Source organism: Podarcis raffonei, chromosome 6, assembly GCF_027172205.1.
Source record: "Podarcis raffonei isolate rPodRaf1 chromosome 6, rPodRaf1.pri, whole genome shotgun sequence".
Taxonomy (NCBI): Eukaryota; Metazoa; Chordata; class Lepidosauria; order Squamata; family Lacertidae; genus Podarcis; species Podarcis raffonei.
The window spans coordinates 20,810,137-20,831,188 of NC_070607.1; the positions used below are offsets into that span (position 1 = coordinate 20,810,137).

General features: G+C 43.0%; 1 protein-coding gene across 9 annotated transcripts in view; it reads right to left on the reverse strand.

Moving 5' to 3' along the window:
• The window catches only part of NTNG1 (netrin G1), a 207,936-nt gene that overhangs the window by 120,854 nt on the left and 66,030 nt on the right, over positions 1-21,052 (reverse strand). For all 9 annotated transcript variants that reach the window (XM_053391581.1, XM_053391572.1, XM_053391575.1 and 6 more), the window contains exon 3: positions 4,228-4,865. In XM_053391581.1, coding sequence (XP_053247556.1) covers positions 4,228-4,865 — 638 coding nt within the window. The remainder of the gene's footprint in view (positions 1-4,227; positions 4,866-21,052) is intronic.

A 21,052-nucleotide genomic window follows, 5' to 3' on the forward strand; every position in this document is an offset into this window, starting at 1 on the left:
GAGGCCGGGAGCCAGCGCTGTCCGCAGACACTTCCGGGTCACGTGGCCAGCGTGACAAGCTGCATCTGGCAAGCCAGCACAGCACACGGAACACCGTTTACCTTCCCGCTAGTAAGCGGTCCCTATTTATCTACTTGCACCCGAGGGTGCTTTCGAACTGCTAGGTTGGCAGGCGCTGGGACCGAGCGACGGGAGCGCACCCCGCCGCGGGGATTCGAACCGCCAACCTATATATCGGCAAGTCCTAGGCACTGAGGCTTTAACCCACAGCGCCACCTGCGTCCCATTGTGTATGTATAGGAGGGTGCAATTCAAACTTCCGTACACCTAGGAAGAGTTAAAAATGTGCTGTAAAAAATTTTGTGGCCTCGCTGAACCCTAAAACAATTCTCCTATTTGAATCCAAATATTTACCTTAAAATATCCAGTGGTTGAACCCCTTTGCCAGGAATAGAGTGAGCAAAATATACAAAATGAATGAAGGGATATTGTTCCTTCAACGGGTATAAAAGAGAGATCTCTAGAAAACATTACAATTCACCACCCAAACAATAGCTGTGCATTTAAATAACAATTACGAATCCAATGGCATTTTACCAGTGTTGTGACATTTCAAATTAATAACTGCTAATGCGTGTTAGAGAAAGGGCACGAGGAAAACAAACTGTGACACCAGCTATTCCCTCCCCGCCCCAAATTCGAATTATTTCTTCTCATTAAGAACACAATTTCTTTGTGAAGCTGTGTTGATAGGTTCAGGCCTGACTTGCTGCCTGCCGTATGTTTTCTTTATATGCTAAGTGATAAAAAGATAAGCAGACATTTGTACTGAACTGAATTTACTTCACTAAACCAAGACTGTGGTGTTAACAGGGCTTTTTTCAGCCAGAACTCACCAGAACTCAGTTCCGGCACCTCTCAGGTGCCATTGTAAGAGAACAATGGAGGTGTTCATGGCGAGTTCAGTCACCTCTTTTTATAGAAAAATAGCACTGGGTGTTAACATTTAAAAATCAAGCAAGCTTTTGTTACACTTAGGACAAGAAAAATCATCCAAGCTTAATCTCTGGGAAGAGCTATGAGCACAGGAAGTAGCTCATAGAAGCAGCAGTTGGGAACCTCCAACCCTTAGCCCTAATCAAACCTACTAGGCTTCTCTATTTGGCCCATGAGGCCATTTTGGCCAAGCCTTGGCCACCTGCCCTACCATTGACGGTCAAATATGATATCAGGCAAAGAGGTTTTCCAGGCACCACTGATAAGTGGATCCCTTGCCCATATCACCTCTGGCAGCTGTTCTTACACAGTACCTCTGCAATGGGTGCAGAAGGCAACCTCTGGTGTACTAAGACTGCTAGATGATATTATGTGTATGCTGGGTTTTGGTATATGCACTGTTAAAAGGCTACCAACCATGCAGTAGAACTAGGATCTTGGCACTCTGTGTTCCTTTCCTCACTGTTACCAGTTCTTAGGAGTGGGCCATAGGATTATGAATTCATGTATAAAGACTGAACAGGACTTTGGTGAATGATCATAAAATCAATTATTGATTGCCGATAACTGCATTTACTGGACACTGCCTTTGTCATGTCCAGCCAGTTTTTGGATGGTTGTGTATAATCAGCTATCAATATACTGCATTAAGGCCTTTCTTCGAGTTTAAAAATGATTGAGAATCCACTCTTTTTTTAAAACGAAAGGAAAATTACAAGTGATAGCAAGACCCAGCAAAGGAGACTGATGAAGATTTGCTGAATGAATATCTGCCTCTAACAACTGGGTTCCCAAGGTGAGATTCAGAGTACTGCACATGAGCAGTGCAGGATACGGAACCAGCACACATGAAATCCAGGAGCAATGCACAGTTTGGATGAGGTCAGTCCTTCCTTCTCATGCATCTAATGAGAATACACAATCCCTTATTCTCACCAGGGTCACAGTACATGTTCATTATCTGCACATGACTAGTTACACAGAACACTTTCATCATATATTTCACCTTTAGGGCTTGTGAAAGTACAATAATCAAGCAAGAGCCAAGGAATGAATGAATGAATGAATGAGAGAGACATGTCTCTCTATATGCCTGGCTAATCTCTTTGTGGAAAGATGCTAAGGCAGCCTTTAAACCAGTGGTGTCAAACCTGTGTCCCTGCCAATGGACTTCAGCTTCCGTCAGACCAGTCAGCATGGTCAATGGGCAGGGATGATGGCAGTTGACAGTCCAGCCACAGGTTCCCTATCCCTGCTTTTTAACACCGTTCCTGAGAAGCACTTTTTTGGAAGTTCATCCCACAATACAGTTTTAATTTTTAAAGGCCTATACCCATGTGGGTGGGGCTAAATGGGTGGATCATTCTTGTGGGATCAGCACCAAGGGAATAAATCAGTGTTTTCCATAGTGCTCCTGCACTATACAATGAGCACTGCATGTTAAGAACTCACTGAGATTTTTAAAAAGTTTGATCATTCTGTGCCAGTGGGGAGCGGGGAGCAGTTGAGAAATCAGAACAGTAATACTGCTTCCAGATATTTACTATGACAAGGATTAGCATGAATAGATGTCAGCTCTATCCTTATGGTGATAAATGAAGGCTTGGTCTGAGACAAGGCAAAATGTTTTCCTAACACTGGACTGCCATTGCATGAGTTTAGTCACATTTACAGGCAATTCTGAGCAATTGAACGTTAGCCATACTGTGCTACCTGAGCCCTATTCTTATGAACATTTACTTAGAAAACCGCCCACACTTGGATTTGTTTGTCCCTGGCACAACAAAATTCCAGGTATTTGAGCATTTCCCCCTGATATTTTAAGCTTGAATGAAAATCAAGTTCTATAGCAGCAAAAAGAGAGTACCAAAAGTTAACAGATTATCAGTATGGCCAATATACTTTCCAGATGGTAAGGAAAGGAGGGGAGGGAGTTAAACTATTGCTGAGCACTTGCTAGATTCTAGAAACAAAGAGAATCTATTATAAGGAAATCACATTTCCCTGGCACTGAATTCTCCATTTTGGAGATGTTGGTCAAGTGTGGTTCACCATCTTTACCCACACACTTAGAAACACAGTGGTTGCTTCTATGACACTGGTAGTTGTCTTAGTGTTATGAGCCTCTGACTGGGATGACTGGCAGCAGTCCCTCTTCTGACCACTTTGTCACCTTTCATATATTCTTTCAAATTTAAAAATTCTGTATGAGCCTGAGCCATTCCAACATCACATTAAAATGTTTAGGCATCTCTTCAAACAGAGCTAAAATAAGCAGTAGAGTAGCCTAACACTGACTTGGAGTATCTGAAAGGTTCTTCTCCCTCTCATGAATTAATATGTAGCCTAATCCTCCAGGAAATTCCCCTGTCCATGCCTCATTGACACAAATACACATAAAGAGAGTAGGTTAGACCAGAGACTGTTCTCTCAGTGGTGGCCAAAATCTGTCACCTTGCTGCATAGTAAGTAATGCCATGTCTGCTCCCATCAAGGGAAACACTCTTGTCATTGGGAAACCATTTAAACTTTTCTATTCCTCACTTCAACTGGAGATTGCATGTTTCTCTTACAAGTGCAAGAGTTCTCCCCTTCCATCTATAAGGTGGGGGGAAATGGCAAACAAGTTACCTCTATAGAAAACATGTCTCTCCATCCCTTCCAATATTTGAGAAAAGCTAGATACTAGAGGCACTGGAAGGAGCTAATTCCAAGCTTGTGTACAGTGAGCAACAAAACAGCAAACCTGCTGCAGTCACCTCATAAATGGAAAGGTATTAACCAAGTTAAAGAGAAAATCCAGTTGTAAACCAAGCAACTGGGGCTTGCCAAGCAAAATTTCTGCATAAACCCATATCAAAGTGCAAGTCTTCAGAATTATAGTGTGCTAGCTGGTCTAACCCAGGGATGAGAAATCGGTGACTGTCCATATATTATTTGTTCCCAGCTCCCATCATCCCTGACCACTGACCATGCTAGCTGGGGCTAATGGGAGTTGGGAGTCCAACAACATGGTGTGGGGGGGGGCACAGGTTCCCCATCTGAAGTTGAAACCTAGCCTTACAAATTATCAAGTTGCAACCATGCAGATGTACAAAGAATTTTCTCAACGTGGCTAACAATTCAAATTCCAGTGGAAATTGCTATTGTCTTTAGAAAGGGGAGGAAAGATGGAAGTTTGCCATCACACACAAAAAGCAAATGAAAATGCATTTGTTTATTTCGTCTTACCTTCCAATTACTTTTATGTCTGAGATTGCATAAAAGTAGCGTGTCAAGTGCTGTGGATCCACATATATTTCCCCTGTTGCTGGCCTGAGCAGTCGTATCCTTAAGTCTGTGACCGTAAAGAAATCTCTTAGGTTCTTGGTTGTGTCGAGCTGCCCATAGAGAGAAGCCATATTATGGAGCCGAGGCCCAGCAAAAAACGCAAATCTGTCCTTGATCTCAAAGTGGAGGATTTTACTGTTTGCCATGTACCCCATAGAATATTCTTCTGTGCAAATGATTTCTAGGACTGTTTGTTGGGACAAGTCCCTCACTGTTTTTGGTTCCATGTTGAAAGCATTTAAACAATCTGTAGCGTAATACTGATATGGCTGCCACGTCCGACCATAGTCGAGGGACTTCTCCAGGATCATTAGGTCTGGGCGGCCAGATTCAAAGGTGATGACTATGTTGTCCGTTAGCTCGATGGTTTTGTTCCAGTACAGGGTGATGTTCACAAGGAGAGGCTGGGGGTAACCCTTCCAAGTGGTAGACTGCCAATAGGTGGAGGGATACCTTCCTTCAGCATCAAACATCAGTTCAGGCGGATGCGCCAGTTCATCAATGGCTGCATCACACTCATTGCACATGTAGGGATTTCCCTGGAAAGAAGGGGAAAAAACAGCTGTAAGAAGGATAGTCGCTTGGATGAAATGATTATGAGAGTGTAGTCAGTTTCATAGGTTATAGCTATTGGTTTATTCAACTTCCAAATAATTGGCAAAAGGTTGCATGCCAGAGGCATGGGAGATTTAGATCTTTGGAGAGTCTCTTCACTATAAAACAAAAATGAAATAACTTAATCATTATTTAAACTGCCCAAGAAAAACTACACAAGATATCTATGACTTGCTGCAACTCCAGGGACCCCTGATTTTCATCAGAGCAGGAGCGGGAGGGTGTGCTCTTAACACAGTCTCTGATGCCCACCATTTTCTCAGTGTAAAGTTCTTCCCCAAAAGAGCAGCGGGTGGGTTGGGAAACAGTATGGGGGAGTAGACTGGGAAAATGGCCTTGGAGGAAAGGACTAATGTCACTGCAGCAAACCAGGGGGCTCCTGCAGTAGTTTTAAGTAAGAAATCAAACAGTTGGGGGAGATTAGCTCACAGATCTCCCACATCTGATGTAGTCTGGTCCTCAGTGTATCAGAAACCATGTGGGTGTTCAGGAGCTTACATTCTTTGTGTACAGTGATACCTCGGGTTACAAACACTTTGGGTTACAAACTCTGCTAACCTGGAAGTAGTTATCTCAGGTTGCGAACTTTGCCCCAGGATGAGAATGGAAATCGCGTGGCGGCAGGGAGAGGCCCCATTAGCGAAAGTGCGCCTCAGGTTAAGAATGGTTTCGGGTTAAAAATGGACCTCCGGAACGAATTAAGTTTGTAACCTGAGGTAAGGTAAAGGTAAAGGGACCCCTGACCATTAGGTCCAGTCGTGACCTACTCTGGGGTTGCGGTGCTTTATTGGCCGAGGGAGCCGGCGTACAGCTTCCGAGTCATGTGGCCAGCATGACTAAGCCGCTTCTGGCGAACCAGAGCAGCACAGTGAAATGCCGTTTACCTTCCCGCCGGAGTGGTACCTATTTATCTACTTGCACTTTGACATGCTTTCGAACTGCTAGGTTGGCAGGAGCAGGGACCGAGCAACGGGAGCTCACTCCGTCGCGGGAATTCGAACAGCCAACCGTCTGATCGGCAAGTCCTAGGCTCTGTGGTTTAACCCACAGCACCACCCGCATCCCTAAGAGGTACCACTGTATTATAGATATTTATTGACATAAACAACCAACTGATGCCTGCTCAGTGTTATATATGCAGATGCTGGATATGTTAACTGGCTAATAGAACTAACCAGTGACTATACATTGATGACTGGAGTGGCAAACATGTGCCATCTGTTCTAGTATGATGGATTTTAAATGCAAAAGCACCCGAGAAATGTAAGAAGCTGCCTTATACTGTTTCATTATACTGACTGGCAGCAGTTCTCCAGGGTTTCAGACCAGGGTCTTTCTCAACCTTACCTAGAGATGTCAGGGATTGAAACACAGATGTTTGGTACGAAAATAAAATGCTCAGCCACAAATGATGGTCTTTTGAATTCCTGCAGTAGAGACCCAACCAATGTACGCCCAATAATGAAATCGCCCTTAAAAACTCAATGTCCATTTTTGCAACACATCAGTGGCTACAGCTATTGCATTTGCAGATTGCCTTTTTCCACATACCTTTCTATTAAGGAGTGGATTTCCAAAATCTGAACAAGAATAGTCCTGCTTTGTCTTTTTCTTAAATAAAGCCTTCCTCCACAGTTATGTAGTTAGCAAATTTTAATGTTAGCCTTACTGAGGTTTAAGAGGAACAAAATTGTTTATTTACCCTGAATGAGTTGCTGGTAATCAACTCACTCCCCCCAAAAAAGAACAACGAACAAGTGCCTAGCAGCTCAACAGCCCTTGATTCTTTTTAGAAATATGCTCAGTAGTGAAGCTAGGAATGTTTCTTTCTTCTTTTAATCACAAGTGCATTGCCCAAGAAGAGCAGTGCAAAACAATGGTCCCTTCTAGGGCAAATGCATCCAGATAAGCCATACAGACTGTATGCATTCCTCTGTAAAACAATAGCCACTGTGGCATTTTGGATTCCTTTTGTCCCTTGGCCTCAAATATGTCATGCTTAACTGTGTGCCTGCTTGGTGATGTCTTCCTTTAAAGACCTTTACACTGCTCACCACAAATCATTTTGTTGTGCCGCAGACTACAAGCTCAGGGGCTTGATCCGGACATCTGCTACCCTATTACTTACAAACTAGTTGAGTACTTCATGTAAGACTTATTTCTCTCTCCCTCTCCTTCTCTCTCTCCCTCCTGCCCTCCAGTAGATGCTGGCTCCAATTTATCAGGACAAGATAATCCAGCACCACTTGATTAGGGAGGTGGGCGATGACATCAACTCTGTAACTGGACTGCTCCTGAGGTGGTAGCTGGAGATATGAACTGCACGTTTATATATAATCTTGCCAATAAGCGGGCAGCTTTTACTTGCGCTTTCCCTCTGTGGCAAGGTGAAAGTGAATTATTCTCCTCTTGACCTTTCGATGCATTAACTCGAGAGCTGCCACCTTTGCCTTTCGCTCCAAAAGGCTATCTTGTTTGGAGGCTGGGGTGGCTCAAAAAATGCTACTCCAAAAGCATCACAATGGGCTAAATCATGTCTCTTAAATCATCTGTATATCAGTTCAGCTTCTGGCAGCTCAAATCCATGATAAGTGCTGTTGCAGCTAAATACCGACCCTATTAGAGGCAAGGAGAGCACAGAGACTGCTCTGCTTACTGCTATAGAGAGGGGGTGAGATGACTTTGTGCCATCATATGGGCAAGTTTTTATTGGCCCATAAGATCCACTGGCTGTTGCAAAATCAAGCATAAGAAGGACTGCACACATGTCTACCCGCCCTGGACAAACCTGTTACCTGGGCCATTAAAAGCAAGGCAAGAAAATAGTTGAAGAAGATGACTGTGAAGAAGCTTATATTTTGGAATCAGTTGGAAGGGGAAAACAGCCTTGCAAATAAGTCCATAAAGGTTACTAGCCCAGAAGCATTTTTGCCAGTCCTTCTGTACTCACAGTAAGAATTCAGTTCACACTGAGAGCCTGGAAAAAAGAAACCAACCCTCTTCCAATTTACAAAGGCTTCCTTGCCTGCAGAATAGCAGGTTGCCTCTTGTGCACTGCCAACCATGACGAAGCATAGATCCAGAAAAGAGGACAAAGGAGGTTGTCTGTTTTGTATAAAAAATGCATGTGCTAATTATATGTATAGATGCAAATTAAGAAATACTTATTGCAATTTAAACAGAAGTACAGGATATACCAGCATTGTGGTTTGTTTGCTATCAGTTTGCTATCCAGGTACTGATAACTGTTGATGAGCAACTTCAATGACCTTGATGTTTTCTGTTCTTAGTGTTCATTGTCTTGAAACAGGACCGCTCTAGAGGATTCCTTCAAATAGAGAGGTTTGTCCTCTGATAGCCCTTCAAACATGACAACCTACTGCAGAATGGGAGGGGAGGAGAAGGTCCCAAGTGCTGCAGGCAGGAAGGTTCCAAGGCCAGTTTCCTGCACGCGTGCTATAGGAATCTTACATAGGGGTCTGATCCTTTACCTGGGCATAACAAGTGCTGCTCCTAGGATTTCCCACCTGCAAAATATGAGCTTGACATGCTCACAGGATTTTATTACCCTGCATTACAAATCATAACAGGGTTTACTCATGCAGGTGTTTAAGGGCGTTTGAGTCCAACAAATAAAATTTGAATACTGCAGGATGGTTCTTGATAATAATTTAATGACTTTGGATTTTTGGACTAAAACATGGAAAGACTATGCTGCTGGAGACACTACTTTCTCAGAGATGGGACTTGTTGTTTTCCTGGAATTCTTTTTCTTGAAATGATCCTGTTTTAGATGGTCTATAAAGACTTTAACAAAAATCCAGGCACACATTCGATTAATATCACCTCTGTGCTGTTTTTCACCTGTGTTTGTCATCTTACTGCTCCTTTTTGCTCTATTTCTATTTTTGTATCAGTATTAATGTTCTTGTATGCTTCTTTGGGTGGATTTTTGTGTAGAACAGTGGGATAAAAATGAACTAAGCATACCTCTGTTTATGCTTAGTTCATTTTTATCCCACTGTTCTACACAAAAATCCACCCAAAGAAGTAAATTGAGGGATAAATATGGATGATTGTCAGAGAAGCCGAAGGAAGTCTAAAAAGAATTAAAATTGTGAAAATTTGGCAGAATTGTATATTTGTATTGGAAAATAATAAAAATTATTTATATATATAAAAAAAATGAACTAAGCATACATTTTAAAAGGAGCATTGACAGATTTCTTCCAGGACTTGTCCTAAAGTCTTGAGGTCAACAGGTTATATCCAAGAAAGTCATACTCAGAGTAGATCTGTTGAAATCATTGATTGCAATGGATCTACTCTGATTATGACTTAGTTGGATACCACCCAACATTTCCAGAAGATGCCAAAATTTCCGCAAACAACATTGTATATTTCAGAGAATTGAATATTAGTTACTGAGAGGGTTAACCACTGTTCCATCTTTTTCATTGCAAGAAATTTCTGTTCTAATTACTGTGAGTTCTTTTTTCATATCTAGGTAGGGGAATAATTCTCTAGATAATTAATCTTTCCCTTTTCCACCCTGTGTAATTACTATCGTATTTCTTCCCATCTCCTAACCTTAGGGCTTTGGAGCTTTTCAATCATACCTACTGTGTGATCCAAAGTCTCCAATAATGGCTTCTCCCCTGGTCACCAGGTAAGTTGCAAGATTTATATTCATGTCAATTTCAAGGAAATCAACTCGTCCTGCCATTCCCCAGAGCAGTGGTTCCCAACCTTTTTGGCATGGTGACCCACTAATCAAAAGTTACTTGGTACATTGATTTTTGGACCTTCGGTCTTTGGCAGTTGCCGGTTTCATGTATTTTAACTGTAAGGTTGCCTATTTTATAACTTAAGGCCCCCATTAATGTGAGATTTGTTGAAATATTTATAGTACTTTCAAAGTTATTCAGGTTTTTTAAAAATAAAATAAAGGGAGGGCATGAACACCAATAATCTGACTGCAGGATGTTACTTCATAATGACTTCATCTTGTAATTTGCCAATGATTAGGTCCCTTTCCTCCTCTAAGCTGCAACCCTCCCTCTTGACTCCATACATTTAAACAAGTCCAGAACAGTCTATGTCTCTTAAATTCTATGTCGGACCATGCATGCCTGCTACTTCAAGCTTACCACAGAAGTCAGCTATGTTCTCCTGAACCTGAATGTGGAGATCATGCTACTGATCCCCATCCCACAAACATATGATGTCATTGTTGCTCCAGGCTCCTGCCCTCTTTGCACAAAAAAATCCCCCCTCTTTTTCTCTGTTTGCTGATGCCAAACTGGGCAGTTTATTCCTTGTATTCAGCAGAAAGGATCTACCAGTCAACCCCTGCTCCCTTAGCTTAAAAGGGATTGCGGAAGGAGTTGAATCTCTTTTACCCCCACCAAAAGAAAATCTCTAGACCTGTTTTCTGCAATTTGGAAGGCATAATTTACTCTGTGCTTTTAAATTTAATCCATTTTGACCAAAAGGGGTAGTAGTTGTAGCTGCTTTTAGTTTCCCCATTATAGGGAACACATAAGTTTGCATTATACAAAGCAGCTCAGAACCCAAAGCACAGAGGGAAGTGAACACAGAATGAATCAAACAGGTACAATTTTTTGTTGGATACAAGGAAAATTGGGGGGGGGGGGGCATGCCCATACCTAGTATATGCTAAAGTTCAGAAATATGCTGGAAAACATTCAAAGAACATGTCTAAAACCTTCACAACACAATCCAGCAACACAATTTTATGGCTTTCAGTGTAATTAACTGTGCTTCTCTTTGACTGGCTCATGCCCTTGTTTTATCATTTCCTCCCATGCATGCTCAGTAACTTTTTTTTTACACATCTTGCATATTCAATGAAATGCAGATAAGTTAAAAAAACCCCCAAATATTACAAGTAAGATTGATAGCATGCTCAGCTAGCCATTGAAAAATCAGTTTAATATATTCAGTGGCTTCCCCGACCCCCAATCAAATGAAAACACTAAATGTTTTCAACTCTGTTGGGATTTATAGATTTTGAATATATGTAAATGTGAACTTTACATAAAGAGGTCAGGATTATACAAATCACACCTTGACTTGAAATTAGGCAGCTTCAAAGTTTGTCAACACCTGGCTTGCCTGAGTAACTATTAACTTGCATGCTAGTTTTTCCTGTGGAAACCCCCTACCCACCCAAAACACACAACTACTTTATCTGGAGGTCAGGGATATCAGAATGTAGAAAATCAAAGCTACTGAACAGCAAGTTACATACATTTATATTAAGCTGCTCTGACAGCTGCCTTTGGTCTCCTAAAGCACAGCCAAGAAACTCCGATTGTGGATCTGTTGCGATTCTTTATATTGAAAACTAAAGCTACTCCAACACTACACAAGGGTCCCTAGATGCTACCAGACAGCAGGTTTTAGGAAGTTGGATGGATAACCTAGATTGGATACTGCTGTGTCTCCTTAAAGCACTGCCTGTTCCCTTGCAGCAAAGCAGGCAGGAGCTGCTAAAGAATGTTGGTACTAAAGGGTTAAGAGGTAACAAGTCGCTCTAATCACTGAGCAGCTGGAAGTCATTAAGCATCCAGGAATGTGAGTTAGTTTGTATAAATAGTCAGTTTACCCGTGTGTTCCCCCCCCCTTGACCTGACTCGCAGACTCAGTTTGTGGCCATGGGCGTGCTTGCTGATATGAGTTAAGTTTAGAGTAAAGTTTTCTTTATGCCGGAGATAAAAGCATGTGTGCTTTATCGCCAGGGTTTTTTTCTTTTGTAAATAAAGTTTTTTTCCTGAGTTCCAAAGTGCTTGCTCCAGGATTCTTCATTGAAAGGTACTGTCTCTCCTGCCTTCTTCAACCGCTGCACGAAATTCTCTGCTGAGATAAGATTTATGGCGTTGGAAGCGCACTGGACGTTTACTTAACATTAAACTAATTAAAGTTTAATGGACAAAGAATATTAACTACTTGATTGGGAGGAAATTGGCTGACCTTTCAGAGTGGTCTTTGAACAGGTGAGCTGAATCCCCAGGAACCTAGCTGCTGGATATGACCTTCCACCTACCATAACTCGAGTAAGATTCAGAACAAAGTTGAAAAGGCGGTCAACAGGGCTAGATGAGTGGGCAGAGCACAGATAGAAAGGATGAGAAGGAAGGGTAGGGAGAAAGTGGCGCTCAGCTCAGGCAGAAATTGGTGTCTTCTAACCCATGCCCCAAACTCAGAAATATACTAACTGCATACCAGGACACAGATGCTCCATGCCCCGGGCTATGCATGCGTGTCTGTGTGCTGCATGTGCAGAAGCACAATTACACAAGAAACACAATAATTTATCACTGGGCGGACAATTCGGTGTTGTTGTGGCCATGAGGTGGTGGCCATTTTTAGTGAAGGCCATGACAGGGTCTAAAGGCCTGGGCATAGTGCCCCACCCCACTGCATTCTAGCAGGCTTAGCTGGTGACAGTGGCAGCAGTGGTGGTCACAATGGGAGCTGGCATTTTTAATTCCCCAGCCATTAGCAGGTGACTAACAGTGCTTGGTGCTGAACCACACCTGCATTACTTGTACAACGCAATCAGGGAATGCAGGAACCAGGTCATGGCTAGGCCTGAAACAGCAGATCTATTTTGGATGGAACCAAATGGTTTTGTGGTTCACTCTGAAATGTATGTGCTGTGTGTGTGTGTGTGTGTGTGTGTGTGTGTGAGAGAGAGAGAGAGAGAGAGAGAGAGAGAGAGAGAGAAAGAAAGAAAGAGAAGTACAGTTACAGATGCTTCAGGTTGTGTTTTTTCGGGTTGCGGACCGCCAAAACCCGGAAGTACCGGAACAGGTTACTTCCGGGTTTTGGCGGTCGCACATGTGCAGAAGCGCCAAATCGCAACCCGCACAGATGTGGGTTGCGAACCCTGAGGGTTGCGAACGTGCATCCCACACGAATCACGTTCGCAACCCGAGCGTCCACTGTATGAGTTGGAAATCCAGTTCTGCTGCATGCTCAGCCAGGCTCATTTGAACAACAGCTTTGTCCTTTGCCTGTATCCATTCTTCACAATCATTTCAAGTAGCAAAACATTACTGAAACTGTTCTGTAAGCAAATCACTCCAAATGAGCTTCCTGCCTAAACGGCTACTGATAAAGCAAAATCAATCAATCAGAGTGTTCTGTTTGGTTTCATTGAGCTAAATGATGTTATAGAGGTTAACAATTTGATGATTATTGAGGAGGAACGAATGAGAGGGTGACAGTAGTCTTAGGCAGGAGAAGGCAGGCAGGAATCCCAGTGCAAACCCAATAAAAGAGATGTTTTGAACTTCAGTGGGGAGAGAACTTAAACTGATCCCGGGCATTGCTGTGGGGGAAAGAATCGGGCATGTGTGTCTTTCTGCAAAATGTTTACTATGTTTATGTACAGTCAGGACTTTCCTGTAACAAGTCATTTTGTGCTGGCACCCACACCACTTTTATCATTATATGAGTACTGGCACCTCATTTTCTTTAACAAAAAGGTAAAGGTAAAGGGACCCCTGGCCATTAGGTCCAGTCACGGACGACTCTGGAGTTGCGGCGCTCATCTTGCTTTATTGGCCGAGGGAGCCAGCGTACAGCTTCTGGGTCATGTGGCCAGCATGACTAAGCTACTTCTGGTGAACCAGAGCAGCACACGGAAACACTGTTTACCTTACCGCCGGAGCGGTACCTATTTATCTACTTGCACTTTGACGTGCTTTCGAACTGCTAGCTTGGCAGGAGCAGGGACCAAGCAATGGGAGCTTACCCCATTGCGGGGATTCGAACTGCCAACATTCTGATCAGCAAGCCCAAGGCTCAGTGGTTTATACCACAGCGCCACTTGCGTCCATGTATAGTCATGATACACTGATATAGTAACACTGTCTATACGGGCCATCTACACTATACATTTAAAAGCACTGCCAAGCCATACCCACAGGTATCCCAGAAAAAAGGGGGATATCCCGTTTTCTCGTATGAGAGCATGGTGGTCATTTTGGGTGCCATGATTTTGTACAATTTCATGGAGGGATTTCACCCTGAAAAAATGCTCTTCCCTGAAAAAGCATTTGGGGTGAGCCTGCAATCCCACACGGCACTTCCAAAACATGCATTTTTGGGCACCGTGTGAGCACAGCCGTGAAAAACACTTGTGTTTGGGTCTCCATGATCTTGCGCAGGAGCACGGGCAGAATTACATGCATCCCAGTTTGGGGACTCAGTAAGTTGGAGGGCATTTCAGTCCCCTTTGAGAAACCATGGTTTCCTCTGCATTAAATGTATATAGTGCAAACGGGGCCATTTCAAAGCATTTTCAAAGCATGCTTAGAACCTCTCCCCTTAAAAACAACAACAGGCAAAACTTACCTCCTCCAAAAGACAAAAAAAGCAGGCCACCTCCAACCAAACAGCCCCACCCACAAAAGCAAAAACAAAACCCCTTCTCAATTAAAAATAATTAATAATAATAATGATAATGATAATTTATTATTTATACTCCGCCCATCTGGCTGGGCTTCCCCAGCCACTCTGGGTGGCTTCCAACAAAATATTAAAATACAGTAATGCATCAAACATTGAAAGCTTCCCTAAACAGGGCTGCCTTCAGATGTCTTCTAAAAGTCTGGTAGTTGTTCTCTTTGACATCTGGTGGGAGGGCGTTCCACAGGGCGGGTGCCACTACCGAGAAGGCTGCTCTGCCTGTTTCCCTGTAACTTGGCTTCTCACAGTGAGGGAACCACCAGAAGGCCCTTGGCGCTGGACCTCAGTGTCCGGGTAGAACGATGGGGGTGGAGACACTCCTTCAGATATACTGGACCGAGTAAATTGTGAGGGTCTTCGCGGGCTCTAGCCTCTGGCTCCACACTATGGTGCTGTAGGATGGTTTCATTCTCTGCTGTGTAGTTGAACTTAACCTCCACAGTGCATGCATGTATGTGTGTACATGCATGCATATGTATATGTCCAGACACGTGCACACACAAACACACACATTTAGCTTGAAAGCAGCTCAATTAAACTAAAAGTGAAGTGAAATCCTTGCAGTCTGCCAAAATGTTTGGCTATATTGCTGACTTTCCAAAGTGTGACGAGGCAAAAATAATAAAATTGTAATGCTGTGAGAGGCAATGTGCTAATTAATAGTAGCCTGAATCACTCCCAGAGGTGCCGTGGGGGGAAAAACACACTTAGAACACTGTGATACAGAAGGGCAAAAACAAAATCCCCCCCATTTTCCTTGCTAATAGTTGGGAAAGTATTTAGAGGCTTTCTGTTCAATTATTTGAAAATATTTGAGATAGTTTTTTTAAAAAGGCATGCCGCCACCCCCATTTGGTCCAGCTGAAGTGCTGCTTCTTGGAAGTCTTTGGCAAAGATCTGTTCGAGACTGCCTGCTGGTCACAAGATAATTAGCTCCAGTTGCTTATGCTCGAGTCTGTTAGATGTCACTAGCAGAGAAAATGTGCTTTGTTTTGACAAGTAAGGGAATGGCTTTTCTCCCCCTTTGCATTCATTTCAGCATTAGGAGCATTAAGGAGGATTATCACAAGGGCATTAAAATATGTAATCAATCCTTTTAACAAAGATCCTTTTCATTCTGCTTTACTGCCACCCAAATACTAAACACATTTCCTGAGAAGCAAGCCAAATGGATTTCAGGGGAAGTTTTATTTCCTTTCCAGGACATGGCTAATTTGTTAAAAACCCAACGTTCCTGGAAAGTACACAAACACACCCCTGACCCTGACCCAAACCCTCATGCCCTAATCTCAGGTGTGTGGTGTGGGAGGGCAGTGATTAACTAGTCAAGAAGAAACCCTTTCCCCATTTTTAGAGATCATTTTTTTTTTTGTATTTAATGTCTTAGCTGCTTTGTTTAGAAACACAGATAGCTGCCTGATAGTGGGGTGCATCAGCAGAACATCTAGCCAGGCACTTGTCTACACCAGTCTTCCTCTAACCTGGAACTTCTGTCTGCCCAAGCATGCATGACCAAAGGGGTGAGGGAATATTGAAGCTTTAGCCCAGTACATCTGTAGTGGTTCTTCAGGGTTCCACAGGAGTCTTTCCTACCTTCCACCTGAAGACGTCAGAGAGTGAACCTAGGATGTTATGCATGCAAAGCATGTGCTCTACCACCAAGCTATTTTCCTGCCCTTTGGCTCAACTGACACCTTATTGCTTCATATGCTTTAGTGCTGAGTCCTCACACGTTCCAGTTAAATCCATATTTACTCAAATTAAGCCCTGCTTCTCAGTGAGTGCGATATGGATTTATCGTTCTAACCTTACGAGCCAATACACCAGCAAATAGGTTATTAGGGTTGTGTTCAATGACTGCTACATCAGCGCCATCTGACGAAGAGGACTCCATGCTAGCACAGTTGCTGTACAAGAGGCTGCGGCTACCCAGGCACCGACCAATGTTTCCAGCTCCGTGACAGGCGCACAGCACAGTGCTGCTGTACAACACTGAACCAATCAGGGAGGATGTATGGAAAGGTCGGGGCGGAGGTGGTAGAGCAATAATGGGGGAAGGAGAGATGGAAAATAATGCCAATATATTTCACATCCGGCAACCAATTGGGCCCCTTTGGTTTCAGATAGTACATGAACAGTCAAGTCTAAAAAGTCCGGAACACAAATTTTCAAGGCCCTCTAGCAGTTGTGGTGGCTCATTTACCAGAAGTAATGTATTTGGCATTAAAACTCTCAAAGTGTATATTTGATTCTGATCAAACTAAGCCTCTTCGACGCAAGAGCTTGCATGCATGCATGCATCTAGATGCACAGAGCATCAGATAGTGGTACAGTATGACTCCATGCGATCCTTGCACATATACTGTTCTTCCGTACACACTCAGAGACACACACTGCCCATCACACTAATGGCCCCTTGCCTAGTGAAAGCAAATACAACATCATGACTGAGCTTATACTGGTGTTTGCAGTTGTTGTGTCTTTGCAGCTCTTCTGGTTGAAATATTTATCCTCTTGCTTCCTACCACAAGGATCCTTCCTCAGCATATTCTGTAGCTCTGAACTTGATTAAAGCAGTTGCTTTTTCAAAAACATTTTATCCCTGTATGTAACACTGCTAATACCATGTGGACCTTTTAAAAAAAATAACCAGGAAGAAAGATGCAGGGCGGGGACTTAACCTTTCAGGAGCATGAACACTGGGAAGCTATATCACAGATTACATGCCATAATAGATACCTGGCTAAATCCCTCCAGAGGATTGGTGGGGGGATTTTTGCAAAGTGCAAAGACCATCAAGGTCAAGTAGGTCAAGATTCTATGGAGCTAAAAATAAATTCTGAGCAATCAAATCTCAAAAACCTTTTAAAAAAAGAATAAGGAAGAAATGCTGCTGTTTGGTGTTGTAGTTTGGATACAAGAAATATAGAACAGACCTCAAAAACATTTCCTGATGTAAGAGTAAAGTCACTGGAAGCTTTTAGGGGATGAATCTAGAGTGAGATAGGTTTACAGTTGCATAGCAGGCTCATGTCTCCTGAATCTCCAAATGATGGTAAACACCTAAAGTATCTGAACTTTCCGCTGGATTCATAAAATTAAGCTCATTTCAGACATCCAGCTGAACTTTCTCAATGTCTGCAACTGGTCAGAAATCTCTAGATTCTAATGTTTGACGATGACATAATTGCACGCTACAGCCTAAAAGCATCTAAGTTCAGACAGGGCATATTTCAGATGTGTAAAATCTGATTCAAAGCTAGTTTAGTGGCATAATATGGTCCAGAAAATGATCTGGCCATCTCTGTGTTTAAGGAGCTATACTACAAAGCTTCCCCAAAGTGTGTTATAGCCTGCAACCTGCTACATGGATGAAGATGATGGGTGAAAGGTCAAATGAAAATGTAAGCACCTGCCCCTGGCAGTGAATTCACATTCCAGATGTCTATATTTATTTTAGGAGATATTTATGCTGGAAGATGTTTGCAAAAGAAGGGCAGCAGCAGGCATTTCCCTTGAATGTTACATTCAATGAGCGTACAATCTGTGTACACAAATAGTTGAGCTATTCACTTGCATAATTATTCACATATAATATTCAATGAGTGTGCAGTCTGTATACTACACAACAGGCAAGTTGCACAAATCTGTATGACTGGGGAAATGGAAGCATAGTGCTTCATGTTTTCCATTCCTACTCAGATACAGTGGTGGCTCATGAGGAGCCGAAGTGGCAGTGGTGTACACTCAGTAGTGGTGCTGCACTCATCAGGATAGGGTGGGACAAGGTGGCACCAAGGCCAGGGTAGTTCCAGGTCCATGCACAATTCCACTTCATGCGTATTGAGCTCTGACAGAGTGGTACTCACAGCTGGTGAGCTGTTTTTGGCTTGGTGAGTTTAGAACTTGTGCTGTTATGCAAGTAAATCTTAATTCTGACCCCCGAGGATCTCTCTGTGTGATGCGGAATTCTTCCTGCTTTTTGCAACCAACAAGATGGGCTGCAAACACTGAGGGAATTGAGTGATTGCTAAGAGCTTGTTTGTTTTTAATTTGCATTTTAGTAAGCTGTCCTGAGGCCTTACTTCCCTGCTTCACATAGGCCTGGTTTCTGCTGTGTGTGTGTGTGTGTGTGTGTGTGTGTGTGTGAGAGAGAGAGAGAGAGAGAGAGAGAGAGAGAGAGAGAGAGAGATGGAGACAGATACAGAGAGACACAGCTAGAGCACCTTTTGATTTCTGTCTGCTCTGGGTGTTAACATGTTTCCATAGATTGTGTGCAGATATTGTGCCCTTCATCTGGCTATTTCCAAGACTATCTTCATCCTCTGCCTAGTTCTTTGGTCTCTTCAGATTGTGCAGCTGCACTTAACAGTAGCACCTCAAAGAACCTTGAACAGCCTTGAACTGCTGAAGTGGAATTGAAGTGCCCAAGTTCTCTTCTATAGAGCAATGCTGCTATTCTTAATGCAGTCTTGCTTACCGTATGCTTGTTGCCTAGCAGTTCCAGGAATAATAACCTGCTCTTTGAATACCATGCCTTCTTAATGTGCTCAGAAGTAAATGGAGGCCCAGCTGTGGAATGAATGGGTGTATTTTCATCGCACCAGCCACTCACTCTTAAAAATGGTTAAGAGTATATATATATATATATATATATATATATATATATATATATATATATACATGCGTAACTTCTACAGCTACATAGGGTCTGCTTCACAAAAACAGATTCCCACATGGAGCAGCATCTGTTGGGGAAGGGCCATTGAACCACTGAATCATTGAATTGTTGAGTCAGAAAGGACCTTGAGGATCATCTAGTGCAACCCCCTGCAATGCAGGAAAATGCATCTGTCCCTTACTGCGATCGAACTTGCAATCTTGGCATCATCAGCACCATGCTCTAACCAACTGAGCTATCCAACATCCCTGCCATATCCCAGTAGCAGAGCAAATGCTTTGCATACAGACTATTCCGGTTTCAACACCTGGCACCTCTAGATAATTCTGAGAATTGTACAACCCTGTAGAGCTGCTGCTGTCAGCGGTAGGTCCAGACAAGCAGCGCAGAACTTTCTTTTTCAGTGAAGGGCTGTCAAAACACAGGGACAGTGAATTAGGCATTGGAACCAGCATGCATGAAGCCAGAGCTGATGGTGAGTGAAGCTACAACTAAAAATGGGCAGGGACACCCCTTTTTTCTCCCTTTGTGTTATCCGCATCTCCCTCCCGCGCTCTCTCTCTCTCTCTCTCTCTCTCTCTCTCTCTCTCCCACACGCACACACCTTTTCCTCCTTTGTTGATTACAGATCCCAGCTTCCAGGTTCCTCCTTAGCAAGCAAGGCAGTGGCCATGGATTCTTTTCAGCCCTCTGCCACTGCTACAGTCCATAGTATTCCTCCTAAATCTTTTCCTCTGGGATCGCCGGGGCAATGTGGCAACAGAAGCTCCATGGGACCTTTTCAGCTCTCTTCTTCTATATGTGAATCCAGGGTACCAAGTGTGAACAGCAAAATGCATTGAATTGCAAATTTTGTAAAGAACAGTGATGTTCACAGTTATACACAGTAGAGGGTGGCGCAGTCCTAATATTTTTAATGGATGTGGCGCAAAAGCAATGCTAACAGCCTACTTTTCTGGAGCTCTTACTGAATGCATGTGACTTACAATGCATTCTCTGAGATGTGCAAAGCTACCCAAACTTGGAGGACACAGCGTGAGCAGAAATGCGGTGTGCTTTTCTGGGTGTGATCTGATCTGGGTGTGCTTCCTGATTGCAATACGTGCACCAAGAAGACAGCTGCTCAGCCAGAGATGAACAGCTGACCTCCACCAAGGGCAGGCACATTTTGACACGTTGTTTGCATCCATTGTTATTGGTTTGTTAACTAACCTGGCTTCAAGGGAGGTTGATTCAACAGAAACTTATTTTAGCCATTTAAATACTGCATTTTTCATAGTGTGCTAGAGTCACAATGGTGGCCATCTCAAATCAAACTGGTCTGTATAGGTTGGGGATGAATGCAGGGACCACAGGCTCCTCCAGATGTGGTTGTACCACATTTCCCATCACTCTGACAACTTGACAACTGGCCATGCTGGCTAGGGCTTATGGGAGTTAAGAGTCCAATGGCATCTGCAGGGCCACAGGCTATCTCTCCCTCTTGCAACAAGTATTTTCCTCCCTTTTTAAGAAAGAAAGAAAGAAAGAAAGAAAGAAAGAAAGAAAGAAAGAATGAATCATGGATATAGTGAAAGTTTGATAGGTTCCTTATATCGCTTTACATAAATATAATTTTTGGGTTTTAAGGTTTGCTCAGTGAGGCATCCGTGTTGTCATGAAGCAGATTATGACATGTCAGAATGCATTATATCAGCTGGCGATAACACTATACAGTCATCTGGAAGCGTTTGTATTCAGCGAGACCAATCAACTCGGAGCACTGGAGGAAAACCTTACGCCATTTGAGAAACCACATATTATCATGGTTCAAATATTCATCCCAAGGAAGCATACGGTACACATTTATTTTCCACTTCTTACTTCCACCAATTTATAAAATCCTATTTGGCTTGTCCAATTGTGCAGCTACAACAAATACACACATAT